The 14,480-nt window shown below is 36.5% G+C and overlaps 1 protein-coding gene across 1 annotated transcript in view; it reads right to left on the reverse strand.

Moving 5' to 3' along the window:
- The window catches only part of LOC122808355 (SLIT-ROBO Rho GTPase-activating protein 3-like), an 881,720-nt gene that overhangs the window by 138,979 nt on the left and 728,261 nt on the right, over positions 1-14,480 (reverse strand). Inside the window, exon 18 of the mRNA XM_044079321.1 lies at positions 5,000-5,079. Coding sequence (XP_043935256.1) covers positions 5,000-5,079 — 80 coding nt within the window. The remainder of the gene's footprint in view (positions 1-4,999; positions 5,080-14,480) is intronic.

Genomic DNA, 14,480 nt, shown 5'->3' on the forward strand with positions numbered 1-14,480 from the left:
TTGTTATAGTTTATATATTGTGGCAACTGGATTGTTTAAATTTACTATAAGCTAACGTCCAATGAAATTTAAAATTAAAATTTAACTTTATTTCGTGCTATACATATAATACATACATAGGTTCTGTGTTTTTAAATGAAAGGCGTACGCCCAGGATTTAATTGATTGATTAATTTAATTAATTGATGTAATTATTTGATTGATCTAAGGTATATAAGCAGGGTGTATTTTACAGTTTATGTAATCTGATGAAGTCCGTGGAGACGGACGAAACCTGGGTAATACTTGTAATAAAACGGTGAGAACAGTATGGAGTCTTTGTCGAGTGTATTATCTGCAAGGATTTTTTTATTGCTCCAGTTCGTATTTTTTGTGACATTCACGTATTTTTTATCAGCATTTGTGAGTGACTGCCAGATTCCACTACCTCGGTAGTGTTTTCTCCACCTCCGTCGGAGAATTTTGTGGTTTTGGGTTTTTTTTTTTTTTTGTCAATGACATTAAGATTAAGAGGGAAATGTTAGAGAGAGACTCTGCAAATTGATTAAAAATTCCACAAAATCTAGAAAACTCGAGATATTTTGCTAAAAATATATTCACTGGTATTTTTATACTCTGGACCAAGAGTAAAATGTTTCTAGGAGTTAATAAGGTGTGCTGGAGATGTGGTCTCATAAATAAAACTGTCCAAAACTGCAAAGATTTAAACAGAATATAGCAGTTGGTAAACAAAGTCTTTCAGAGAGATAGTAACCTCGATCCAGTTCTATGCTTTTTGGAATTAAACTAGATATGGCCTTGCCTAATTATCTAGTACTATTAACCTTATTAATGTTATTAGATAAAAGGTGATTACAAAAACTGTGAAATAAGCTAGGAGCTGATGGACTAGATGATAAGAGAAATTGTCCAAAGGAGATGAAATATAAGTGGGAGGGTACAGAGATACCAGTTTTTGAACAAGAAAATGCCATGGTTTTGTTATGCAGTTTCATTACAGGGATCATGGGGTGTCATTGTCTTCAGTCATGTGAGGCAAATGTTAAGGAAAGAAGTATTGTATGGGCTACCCTCCTCAGAGGAGAAACTATTTGGGATCTTTATTATTTGTCTCGGAGTAAAACAGCAACAAATTCTAGAGAATCATAATTAACTGGCCTGTAATAAAGTGAGTGACTTCATATATAAGTGCCATCATTATTTTCCAGTTTAATGAGGTGTCTATGTTCTGAAGTGTTGATATGTTCTAATAATATATTCAAGCTTGGTGAGCAGTCTATGCTCCAAGGTTTTGATGTTTTCTAATGCGATATCTGTGGTGTTTGTTGATAATGCTTTCTTCTTTCAAATTGATCTTTAAACATTGTCAAATAAAAAAATTAAGGAAAAGTCCATTATCACTTATGAAGTCTTAAAGAAAATATGTAACAAAAAAATCTGTTACACTTCACAACACTGTCAATAAGTGTATCCTTAACATGCAGTATGATCATGTTACAAAAAAAAAAACAAAGTACAAGAGAGATAGCAAAACAAAAAATTGGCAGAGAATATCAAGAGTGCATGAATTATTAACATTTTAAAGCAAAGCTAGATAAATGCATAGATTAAAAAGTAAAGGATGTAAAACTGTATAGTGGCACTCAAAGATGATTTTGACAAGTCATTATCTGAAGAATTATATTTATAAATATATACGGATCTACTTCTATTTCCCAAATGGCCATGTCATCAAATGACAAAACATCGAGGCGAGGTTGTATTAAAATTAATTTTAAGAACACCCAGATCATCTTAATTTAACTCCAGGAAACTAACCACTTGGCCACCAATGCTTTAAAATGAAACCAAAGCAAATCTTCAACCCCAAAGCTCCCCCTAACTAAATATTCCAACTCTGAGATCACACTATAGTGTAGAAAAAGGCGAAGTTCACCATGGTGGCCAAGTGGTCAGTTTCCCAGTGTTAAATTACAGTGATCGGGGTGTTCATAAAATTAACTTTTTGGCAACCTCGTCTTGATGTTTTGTCATTTGATGAAGCGGCAGTTTGGGAAATAACAGTAGATCCATATATATGTATATGTACAGTGGATATAAAAAGTTTACACACCCCTGTTAAAATGCCAGGTTTTTGTGATGTCAAAAAATGAGACCACAATAAATCATTTCAAAACTTTTCCCACCTTTAATGTGACCTATAACATGTACAATTCAATTGAAAAACAAACAAATCTGTTCGGGGAAAAATATAACAAAAAAATGTACAATATGCTGGTTGCATAAGTGTGCACACCCTTAAAGGGTTAGGTTAGTGGATAGATGTAGTGTTGAAGCACCTTTTGATTTAATTACAGCATCCAGTCTTCTTGGGCAGGAGTCTATCAGCATGGCACATCTTGACTTGACAATATTTGCCCACTCTTCCTTGCAAAAGCGCTCCGAATCTGTCAGATTACGAGGGCATCTCTTGTGTACAACCCTTTTCAGGTCACCCACACATTTTCTATTGGATTTAGGTCTAAGCTCTGGCTGGGCCATTCCAAAACTTTAATTTTCTTCTGGTGATGCCATTCTTTTGTTGATTTGGCTGTATGCTTGGGGTCACTGTCATGTTGAAAGGTGAAATTCCTCTTCATCTTCAGCTTTCTAGCAGATGCCTGAAGGTTTTGGGCCAAAAGTGACTGGTATTTGGAACTGTTCATAGCTCCCTCCACCTTGACTAAAGCCCCAGTTCCAGCTGAAGAAAAGAAACTCCAAAGCATGATACTGCCACCACCATGCTTCACTGCGGGGATGGTGTTCTTTTGGTGATCCAGAGTGTTGTTTTTGAACTGAACGTACCTTTTGGAGTTGTAGTCAAAATGTTCAGCCTTGGTCTCATCAGACTATAACACATTTTCCCACATGCTTTTGGGAGACTTGATGTATTGTTTTGCAAATTATAGCCAGGCCTGGATGTTTTTCTGTGTAAGAAAAGTCTTCCATCTTGCAACCCTACCCCATAGTCCAGACATATGGATAATACAGGAGATTGTTATCACATGTAGTACACAACCAGCACTTGCCAGAAATTCCTGCAGATCCTTCAGTGTTGTTATAGGTATCTTGGAAGCCTTCCTGACGAGTTTTTATCTTGCCTTTTCATTAATTTTGGAGGGACATCCAGTTCTTTGCAACGTCACTGTTGTCCCATATTTTCTCCACTTTTTGATGACTGTCTTCACTGTGTTCCATAGTATATCCAATGATGTGGACATTTTTTTGTACCCTTCTCCTGACTGATTCCTTTCAACAATGAGATCCCTTTGATGCTTTTTTCATGGCTTTTGTTGTAGCAGGCAACTGAGTAAATGTCAGGAAAATCCTTCTAGGACAGCTGAACTTTATTTGGGGTTAATCAGAGTTTCTTTAATTGATAGCAGGTGTGTGTCCAAGAAGACTGAATGCTGTAATTAAATAAAAAGCTGCTTCAACAAAGTACTAATTTAAGGGTGTGCACACACAAGAAAGTATTAGTTTAAGGGTGTGCACACTTATGCAATCAGTATATTATACGTTTTGTATTTTTCATGTTTTCCCCTAATAGATTTGTTTGTTTTTCAATTGAATTGTACAAGTTATAGGTCACATTAAAAGTGGGAAAAGTTTTGAAATGATTTATTGTGGTCTCATTTTTTATATCACAAAAACATGGCATTTTAACAAGTGTGTATAAACTTTTTATAGCCACTATGTGTGTGTGTGTGTGTGTGTGTGTGTATATATATATATATATATATATATATATATATATATATATATATATATATATATATATTTGCATAAATGCAGTAAAATTAATGAACATCATACGTGTTCAGCATTCAAATGTCACCAAAAAATAATCAGAAAAAAAACAACATCACAGTGCACAAGATTCAAGGCCAAATAATAAAAAAAATGTTTTATCATGGGGTAAGCCTCCTGTGTCCCTCCCCCTGCATGCAAATTATATATATACCAACCCTGAGATCATATTACACTAGGGAAAAGACATATTCCCAGTTCTAGTATTCTAGTATTACAGAAATATTACACAAAAAGTTAACTTTCCTGTCAACTAAACCCAATTTTGATCAGTCTAAGAACTCTCATATAAATATACATATATACATACATACATCTACAAAACATGTGTGCATGTGCTGTAGGCACATATGAACAATTAGGCAAAACCGTAACAAAGAAGCCTGTCAACATATGTAGGCATATGTACAATTACGCAACCTATATATAGGTGGTTACAAGTATATTAAAACATTTCTTTCATCAAAACATGAATCGGGTTCTTTTTTCATACTTCATTGAACATCTGGAAGTCTGCTTAGTGTGAGATCATGTGATAGTTGTGTATAAGCAGTTTTTTTCCTTCCTCTACTGTTTTGTGACCTCTTAATAGATATACATAAATAGCAGAAGGCGTGGCGGTGCAGGGGTCTTACCGTACTAGGAAAAAAAAACTTTTCCTTTACTTTTACTGTACATTCATCTGTAGGTGCAGTGGCATATTTGGGGGGGGGGGGGCTTTGAGTGTTGGCAATAATCTATTTCAACTTTTATTGATAGACTCATATGGGTACACATGCATGTACAAAATAAACCAGGAGCTTTGGTTCAGAGTCATCCACATCCAGTGTAACCCACTAAGCAAGCAAATATTTTGTGATTTATAGCCAAGGTTAACCTGCTATAAAAATGTTTGCTTACTGTGCTATATTGACCTACCATAGCTGTTCTCTAGTGACACTTATGTATGTATCTACTCCTTTCCAGTTTTATGAAACCTAGACAAAAACTGTTTTACAAACAAACACACACACACACACACACACACACACACACACACACACACACACACACACACACACACACACACACACACACACACACACACATACACTCTCACACACACACACACACACACACACACACACACACACACACACAGATGACTTACCATTTTCGCTGACCGGAGTTTCTAAAGGTGTCTCTTGTTCTTGATCACATTCCTCTATGGGCTCCGGGTGCAAGCCATCACTAAGACAATAAAAACAGAACCTTTTAGGAGCAATAGATAAAAAAGTTTATCATGAAAAATAAAAAGAAGGTACAACATGGCTATCAACACATTACCCAGTTTTTTGCAATGGCTTAGATGTTTCACCTGGCTTCAACTGCATTTACCTTTGTGTGCAGTTTAAACTATCTCTTCCCAGTTTTGACTATACCTGTATCTGTGGCATTCAGTATTTGTAAAGAATAATGTTTTACGTTTTTCTGACTGTATGCCCTGCCGACAGATTTCTCCACCAAAGTGGAAGAATGGTGTTGGCACTTAACAGTCTGAGTTACATCATTATTATTACTACAAAACATTCTGACACAATAATTATATAATAATTACACAAAGTTGGGTCACCTTAAATACGAGACACAAATATGTAATTCTGGAAACACAGGAACAGCAATGATAGTTATAAATGTCACAGGGGTTGCTGAATCAATAACGGTGAAACAACTTCATTCACCTATTTGCGCATGCAGTACACCATCATGCATTTATGAATACTACTCATTCAGTTTCCGTTTCTCTGTGGTAAAAAGCAATGCTCTGTTTTATGCTCGCCAGTTTGCATATGCTTAAGCAGGAACTACAGCATTTGGTGACTCCACATTTATAGGTTCGTAGGAGATTACTTGGCAAAAGGTTCTAGGGCCCTTACAAGCCTAGACAGTTTTACCCAAAACTGTACTCAATTTTCTATCCATATGGGATGTATAACAAGGGTCAGCAAGCTTGTTTTTTGACTATTTTTACAGACTGCCTCTGTCTATAAGGGACATAGGCATTACTCCAGGAGTAAATCTGACCAACTTCAGTGCATATAATGTACCATGAACTGCACATTTTTATTTAAGATGACTTTTCATACTACTGCTACTGCCCCAGAATGCAGGGTTGTTAGAAATAAGAATATTTGGTTTTGGTATGCAAGCCTGTGTTAGGTGTAATGGAGCTGGGTGTTACTATCACCTATCAAGACCTGCTTTTTATCCACTTTATACCTTTCTGAATTCAGTAAGCATCTTCCTTAAAGGTATCAGTTTCTTAAAATTCACATCTCCCTTAGCTTGTTAAAACCACATTTTTCTAAGGAATTTACTAGACTTACACACGAAAAAAATGTCAGTTCAATTTAGACAAACAGTTCTATTTAAAACCTTCAATCCCCTTCATCTCCTTAAATTGTATTAGTCGCTTTCTGGAGTATCTTTATTTTATAACTAATTTTTTATTCTTCTCATGTTAAAGTTGCAAGTGATTTTGCAACAAATAACGATTGCAGAAAGTGTGCCTTTTCATTTTTTAGTTTCATTGTTTACTCATTTTTTTCTATAACTAAACCAACAAAAATGATGTCATGACAGATAATGGGCATCGATCTGCATACAACTGTAAAGCATTCTGGGTAAACAAAATTAGCGGGATTCTTTAAAGAGTAGTGTCTTACATTACGGTTTTATAACTCTTTCATTATATTTGCTAATTTTCAGTTTAAAGTGTTACATTTGTAAGACCTTGTTAGCACCTTGATTTTCTTGGAAATAGGAAACGCCTTCTGATGCATAACGTATGGAATTACAGTCATTGCAACATTAATTTAGGTAGAATGGAACTGTTAGGTTAATCTTTTATGATGTCATGGTAGGGACTTTTAGCTTCATGAAAAATTTTAGGAGGCTATCCTTATCAATAAAATACAATGCAAAAGCATCACACCTTTTGCATGGAAAAACTATATAACTTGGTGTTGTATTAGAGTAGGAGATTACATCCAACCCCAAAGGTTTGTTACTTAGACTTACATACACTTTAACATAAAGTGAGATTTTAGAAAAACATTTAAACAAATGAAAAGTGCTTAAGCTGCCAAGAAGTTGCAACCCTCTTCCCCAAGCCATTTTGGCCTGTATGCACTCCCGTCATTGATATACAACTGCCACACATAATCATAGAGGCATTCTCTTTGTACTTGCTTTGTTACCTTTTTGCCACCATAGCAAGAAGGCTACAAAAGGGCACAAAGAAGAGTGAGGTCCACCCTTGCAGGTCTCCTTCCAGCTTTACCCACTGTAAAAGTGAAATTTTTATTGGCCCAAGCTGAGAAATATTGTGCATACCAATAAGCAGCTTAATTATTACTAAACCCCCCTCGAACATCTGATACAGAAATCACAGATGCATCCAAGATTACCCTCTAAAGCTTTTACTGACAATGAAAATCCAGCAAAGCTTATGAGAGTCTGTGCACCACTAAAATGAATAGAAAGTTGAGTAGGTGGAATGCTGTACATATAACATCATTATCTAAATGTTGTGCAGTTTTACACTAGGACAAGCGACAGAAATGATGAGAGGATTGCAAAATTGCTACAACATTCCACAGTAAGTCATTCCAGTTATATATCAGTTTCATTAACAGTGGGCAGGAGATAGAAGCCAGATACTTGAAAGGAGGGTAGAAGGCGAGTGTAATTAGGTTTGTGTCATCAATCCATGGTCTGACAATCTGCCAAAGGTATCACTAAGCAGCAGCATTATTTTTTTTTTGTTTTTTTTTTTTTAGCAGAGGGCAAACAAGCACCACCTCCCACATTTATTATAATTATCTCTAAGGGTACTCTGCTGGATCTAGGACTATTGAACGAAAGTTCAATAGTCTGAATCCACAATCCCCTAACACACTTTAACAAAAGCGTTTTCACCGAAAAAGCACTTTCATTAAAGTGTGTTTAAAAAGTAGAAATAAAACATTACTTTTATGTTTTTGCAGGGGGGCAAGCCCCCCTGCACCCCCACACCCCCTACTTAAATATTCTCACTCCGAGGTCGTACTACAGCGAGGAAAAGGGAATTTTTCCTTATCCCCACTGTTGTGCAATCTCCGCAACAGGTATACTTACGTGAAAGTGCCTTTCGGTGAAAAGCACTTTCGCGCAAGTATGCCCAGCCGAATCTGTTTCGATTATGTTGCCGTTCGGTGATCCATACGGATCCTACTCTGCTATAGGGAAAAAGCAATTCCACTATTACACTGGCTACTTTCAAAGAAACAAATTTTATCAAAAATTTGGAAATTCAGGAATCAAATACCTTCTGTTTAACAAAAGACATGACTGTCTCTGCAATATCAAAGTGCATTTCTACTGCTAATCTTGATTTGGGGAAATAAAAAATATGTATTATGATGAAAAAGTAATGAGATTCTGCTGAGCCTGTATATTTCATGTATTTAAACTTTAATACTCTAAACCGACTGTTACTTGGATGGTATATAAATGAGTAGTTGTTTCAGTGTTGCCCCTAACAGTGAGGTATTACTTATTTGAATTCATTAAATGAAACTAAGGTCAATGCTGATGGCTAAACACATACATATTATGCACATAAGTGCAGGCTTTGTACCAACTTAATGGGGAACAGCTGCAGTCATTTCCCTTCATATGGAGCCATGAAAAGACTTGTCACAAAATTAATCATTCGGGACATAGGAATCCTCCAAACACTGGACCCATCTCAGTTTGGATTTGTCAAGGGCAGGTCATGCTTACTCAATCTGGTAGATTTTTTTTAAAGTTCACCAAAGCAATGAATAAACGCAAATGGAACACACTGCATATCTCGACCTTGCCAAAGTTTTTGAAACAATTCCCACTCAGGCATTGTAGGCTTTTTAAAGAAGCATACAATGGGTTAATTGTTCATTCCTGCTTACCTTGGGGGCAGGTTTGCCTTTTGCTTGGAGGAAGTTGATGTGGTTTGAACTTGTATATACTGTTTGAAACATTCTTGTTGCAACTGTCTGATGAAGTCTCACTAAGGGGTGAGATGAAAAGTGCTTCATGGTTACTGCTTTTAATTATTTTTATCGTTTGTTTGAAGCAAAGTCTGAAGAGTAAACTTTGGAAACTACTACTGTGTGGTGCCTCAAGCCCTCTTGCCTGCATTCCTGTTTTTGCAGTTACCTGTTTCAGTATTCCAAGTCTGTCTGGAAATAAAACATTACTTTTATGTTTTTGCAGGGGGGCAAGCCCCCCTGCACCCCCCACACCCCCTACTTAAATATTCTCACTCCGAGGTCGCACTACAGCGGGGAAAAGGGAATTTTTCCTTATCCCCACTGTTGTGCAATCTCTGCAACAGGCATACTTACGTGAAAGTGCCTTTTGGTGAAAAGCACTTTCGCGCAAGTATGCCCAGCCGAATCAGTTTCGATTATGTTGCCGTTCGGTGATCCATACGGATCCCACTCTGCTATAGGGAAAAGGCAATTCCACTATTACATTGGCTACTTTCAAAGAAACAAAATTTAACAAAAATTTGGAAATTCAGGAATCAAATACCTTCTGTTTAACAAAAGACATGACTGTCTGCAATATCAAAGTGCATTTCTACTGCTAATCTTGATTTGAGGAAATAAAAAATATGTATTATGATGAAAAAGTAATGAGATTCTGCTGAGCCTGTATATTTCATGTATTTAAACTTTAATACTCTAAACTGACTGTTACTTGGATGCTATATAAATGAGTAGTTGTTTCAGTGTTGCCCCTAACAGTGAGGTATTACTTATTTGAATTCATTAAATGAAACTAAGGTCAATGCTGATGACTAAACACATACATATTATGCACATACGTGCAGGCTTTGTACCAACTTAATGGGGAACAGCTGCAGTCATTTCCCTTCATAAGGAGCCATGAAAAGACTTGTCACAAAATTAATCAATCGGGACATAGGAATCCTCCAAACACTGGACCCATCTCAGTTTGGATTTATCAAGGGTAGGTCATGCTTACTCAATCTGGTAGATTTTTTTTTAAAGTTCACCAAAGCAATGAATAAAGGCAAATGGAACACACTGCATATCACGACCTTGCCAAAGCTTTTGACACAATTCCCACTCAGGCATTGTAGAAAAGCTAAATAAACTGGGAATAATCCCCTATATTATCCAATGGATTTCTAAATGGTTCATTGATAGGCTGCAGGTAATCAAAATAGGGGAAGTCAGCTCCACAAATAGATCAGTCACCAGTGGAGTTACCCAGGGTTCTGTGCTGGGACCTCTCCTGTTTGGTATCTACTTTTCTGAAGTAAATTCAATACCAAAGGCTCTGGCTGAGAAAGTTTGCAGATGATAGCAAGCTAGGGACAGTCATTGAATCCCCAAATGACTTGGCCATCATCCAGGTAGGTTTCCCCCACATAAATAACTGGTGGCAAAATTGTGGACTAAAATTAAATGCCAACAATGTATTATTGTATCCTTCGTGAAGTCATCTACCCCAAGAAACTACCACATTGACAATATGACCCTAAGAGCTGACCCAGATGATTGGGATTTGGGAACCTTTATGGGCAGTGACCCAACTTTTGGCCTATTTTGCACTATTTATAAAGAAAGAGATTGTGTCTAGATCTAGGGTGTGTTTTGCCCAAGCTAGTCATTGAATATAATGCCCCCTTTAGCGTGTATTTGTCCAGAGACATGCAACAAATAGAATACCCACACAAATACTTTACTAAAAGAATACAAGGCCTAAACAACATCTTCTATATTGACCCACTTAAAGTTCTGCCACTATACTACTACTACAGACTTTAAGAAATGCACCATGTCTGGCAAACAAGGCATCCTCCAAAAGCTTACTGATAAATTTACTGCATATCAGCAAGTCAAATGGCATCAGAAATACATGGTCTAGGGATCCATACCTTTTCTGCAACATCATCAGAATGTTTTGCAGGGACATGCATATCTTGCAGCGGATACTGCTGCTCTGGAACAGACTCCGTATCCATATTAAAACACAGTTCATCCACTGGAGAACATCTTACACCTATGGATGGGAAACAAAAAATTTACCCCAGGACAGAAGCAGCTCGTAAATGTTTTATCCCATGCACAGGTCCCCTCAAATTATCTATGGTATTATCCCAGTTATTCTATTAGGGGTAATATATAATTACTGACCATGAGATGGGTAAGGCCAATCTATAACCCAATGGGATAGGTTATTCTGAGCATAAAAAGGGAAGCTGGCTAAGCTTAAAATGGTCCACAAAGACAGCTAGCCTAGTACTTACCTATTCAAAGAGAACAGGAAGATTTTGATTCTGTTTTGCCCTTGCTTAAGCCAATGATGTTAGCAAAGATTCCAATGGAAATTGTAAAACCAGGGTTTAGAAATAATCAGGAAAAATGTGTGCATTTAACTCACCACATATCCATGATTTCCAAGTGTGACTGTATCCTTACTGGTTTTCCAGGACATCATTGATATTCATATTTGTGTCTTTACCAGAAAAACATGTATGGCAATGCAGCGTGAACAGGTTTTCATAAAACAAACTTAGATTTCAAGCAGCATCACAAAATAATATGTACAAAACTCATAGTTCCTCACATGTATGTCATGAGTGAAGAGGTGATTATAAATCAAGCTACCAAACATGCCACCCTCAGCAACCCAACATACCACCAACTTCCAGAATAACACCTTCCACTTTACCTTACACAAAGTATCTATCAAATCTATTACAAAACTTCTTCAAAAACTCAAACCAACCACCCTGGCCACTGATTGCTTACCCTCAGAATTCCTACAGTTAGCAACTGATGCAATTGCCTATACTGTAACCATACTCATAATAGATCAATATCAGAGAGCAAGGTACTTGTTATCTGGAAAATCTCCCATCTTCTACCACTACACAAGGGAGGTAACTCCACTGAACTCACTAATTATGGCCCAGTTGCCATCCTACCCTCCTTATCTAAAAATCTTAGAGAAAGTTGTCCATACCCAACTAATGGATTACCTTCTCAAAAACAAACTACTATGAAACACCCAACAAGGTTTCTGACCTTTTCACAGCACCAACACAGAACTAATGTCCATTACTAACACAATTAACCACTATAGAAACAGTGAACGATTCGTATCTACTATATTTTTGGACGTATCCAAAGCCTTTGATATGGTAAACCACAATACACTTATCAATATTCTCTCCACTCTAAACCTTAGTTCTTCCACTGTCACATGGTTCCAAAGCTACCTATCAGGTTCACAGCAGGCAGTCCAATGACAACACCAACTTTCTCCTCTTCTTCCAGCTGCCTTAGGGGTTCCTCAAGGCTCCATCCTTGGGCCATTACTATCCTGTCTATTTTCTAACCAGATCTCTGCCTCTGCACCAAATACCTTGGTTGTACAATATGCTGACAACTTCACGTTAATATGTACAGCTCCTACACTAAAACACCTCCACAACATAACCCTAGACTCCTTTCTATCTGTTGAAACATGGTTCATTAACTCCCACCTCATTCTTAATCCCAACAAAACAAAACTACTTCTCTTCAGCCCAACAAAAGTCCCCTCACTGTACCATTCTTATAACATTTTCTCTAAAAATAAAGCAATAATCATCCCAACAACCCACACTAAACCACTTGGAGTCAGAATTGACAGTAACCTGAAATCTGATATTCATATAGCCCAAACCACCAAGAATGTTCAAAAGAAACAAGTCTCCTTCATCAGACACTACTATTAATTCAAACTCAGTTGATTAAATACCTGTGCCAGTAGTCAAGTAACTAACAAAAATTAGTCACAAAATTAGTATTGCAATAGTTTAAGCTTTAGAAACATCAAATTAAATGTAGGCTCTCTAAAAGCATTGAATCTAAACTGCCAAATCAGTTCAAAACTTAGAGCTTCTAAATTGCCTTCTCTGAGGCCCCAGTATATTTTGCCAAGAACAAAAATTGAAATCCTTTCAAAACCTTGGCATTGTTGACTGTGTTTGCCCAGAACATTTTTATTATCACCTGTTTTACCAGTCCTAACATTCTCTGCAATCTTTTCTTTCAATTTTCTGTTGGTTCTCCTTATATAAATGAATCATAACTCTGGCATAGTGCATAATAAACAGCATGGTATCTGTCTACTGTACCTAACGCCCTCCACATGTATAACTTATTCACATAGAGGCTGTTAGAAATAAACTTACATTCTCTACACACTAAACAGGAATAAGTGCCTGAAGATTTCTTAGTAGGAATATTTTGTTGCCTACCTGACTTCTTCCCAGTGTTCCTTTAATATTAATTGCTTTCCTTCAACAAATCTAGGTGATTCTTTAATAGTATTTGAAAGAGCCTCTTGAATCCTTAATACATTCCAATGCTTGAAGATGGCAACTTATTTTCTCTGCTGTTACTAGTAAATGTGACCCATACAAATATTTCACTACAGATAGACTCTGTTTTTCTCTGACTAAATTCTATTTCAGGGACTGAAGCATACTTATTACAGTCATGCAGTACTTCTAAAAAGTTTTCTCAATTAATTTGTTAGGGTACCCTTTTTCTTTAAAAAAAAAATCTTCCAGCATTTCAAAAGAAAAACAGTTTTTGGAGATGCGATTAAATTGACTTTTTAGAATACCTATCTTATTATGCATCAGATGCGCAATACTGAAATCCACTTACATATTACCTCTGATTTGGTTCCTGTGCAACTTAATGAACAAATTCCTTGTTTACACTTGCACACTGCCGCACTTGTTATTCACCAATCTCCATTTCAAATCTTAACTAAGTGATCAGTCCATTAAAAAAATAATGAATTCCTTAAATCAGTCTGTAGAAATTTCAGAAAATAAAAATATCACCAATAAATCTAAGCTATGCCTCACATTTCTTGTCATTTTCAGTGGTAAAAACTTTCTCTTCTTCCTATACTGTTATAAATATATTGTCATATGCCCATCACCACTACATGGACCAAAGTGGAAAATATCATGGCCGAGCATAAAACATGCTATCCAAAATGTTTTTTGTTTTTTTTTTTTACATTGTACAAATTAAATCTATATTAACTCCAGAGGTACAGCAGTAAACCAGTGAAGATAGGTTCTGACCAAATCTAAATTGTCTTCTTCAAGAATAACAGTGTATTTGAGAACTATTGGAACTTTCCAAAATGGCAGCACTCTGATCAGCAGCTTAGCTTCAGCTCACCCAGTGTGAAAAAAGAAACTAAAACACAAGGGCCAAGAATTATATCACTTTTACTAAATTCAGTTACTGGCTAGTAAGTACTCTGCCTGGATGTCAGTAAAGAAGAAACTAAGACAACCTGAAAAAAACTAGAAAGGGTGAAGAGAAAGCACTGTCTGAGAAGAACCCTGCAGCTGTTCAGCAAAAAGCAGTTTATGCTCCAGCTTTGATGCAAGACACGACTTCCAGTAATCTAGACGAAAAAATAAGTCAACATGCTCAGAACTGATTAAGATAAACAAAACACTGAAGGAGCATAACAACTCAAACAACAAAAGGCTGGAAAAATGGAAGAAGCTT

This window comes from Protopterus annectens, chromosome 8.part0 (assembly GCF_019279795.1).
Source record: "Protopterus annectens isolate FY-2018-M chromosome 8.part0, PAN1.0, whole genome shotgun sequence".
Taxonomy (NCBI): Eukaryota; Metazoa; Chordata; order Ceratodontiformes; family Protopteridae; genus Protopterus; species Protopterus annectens.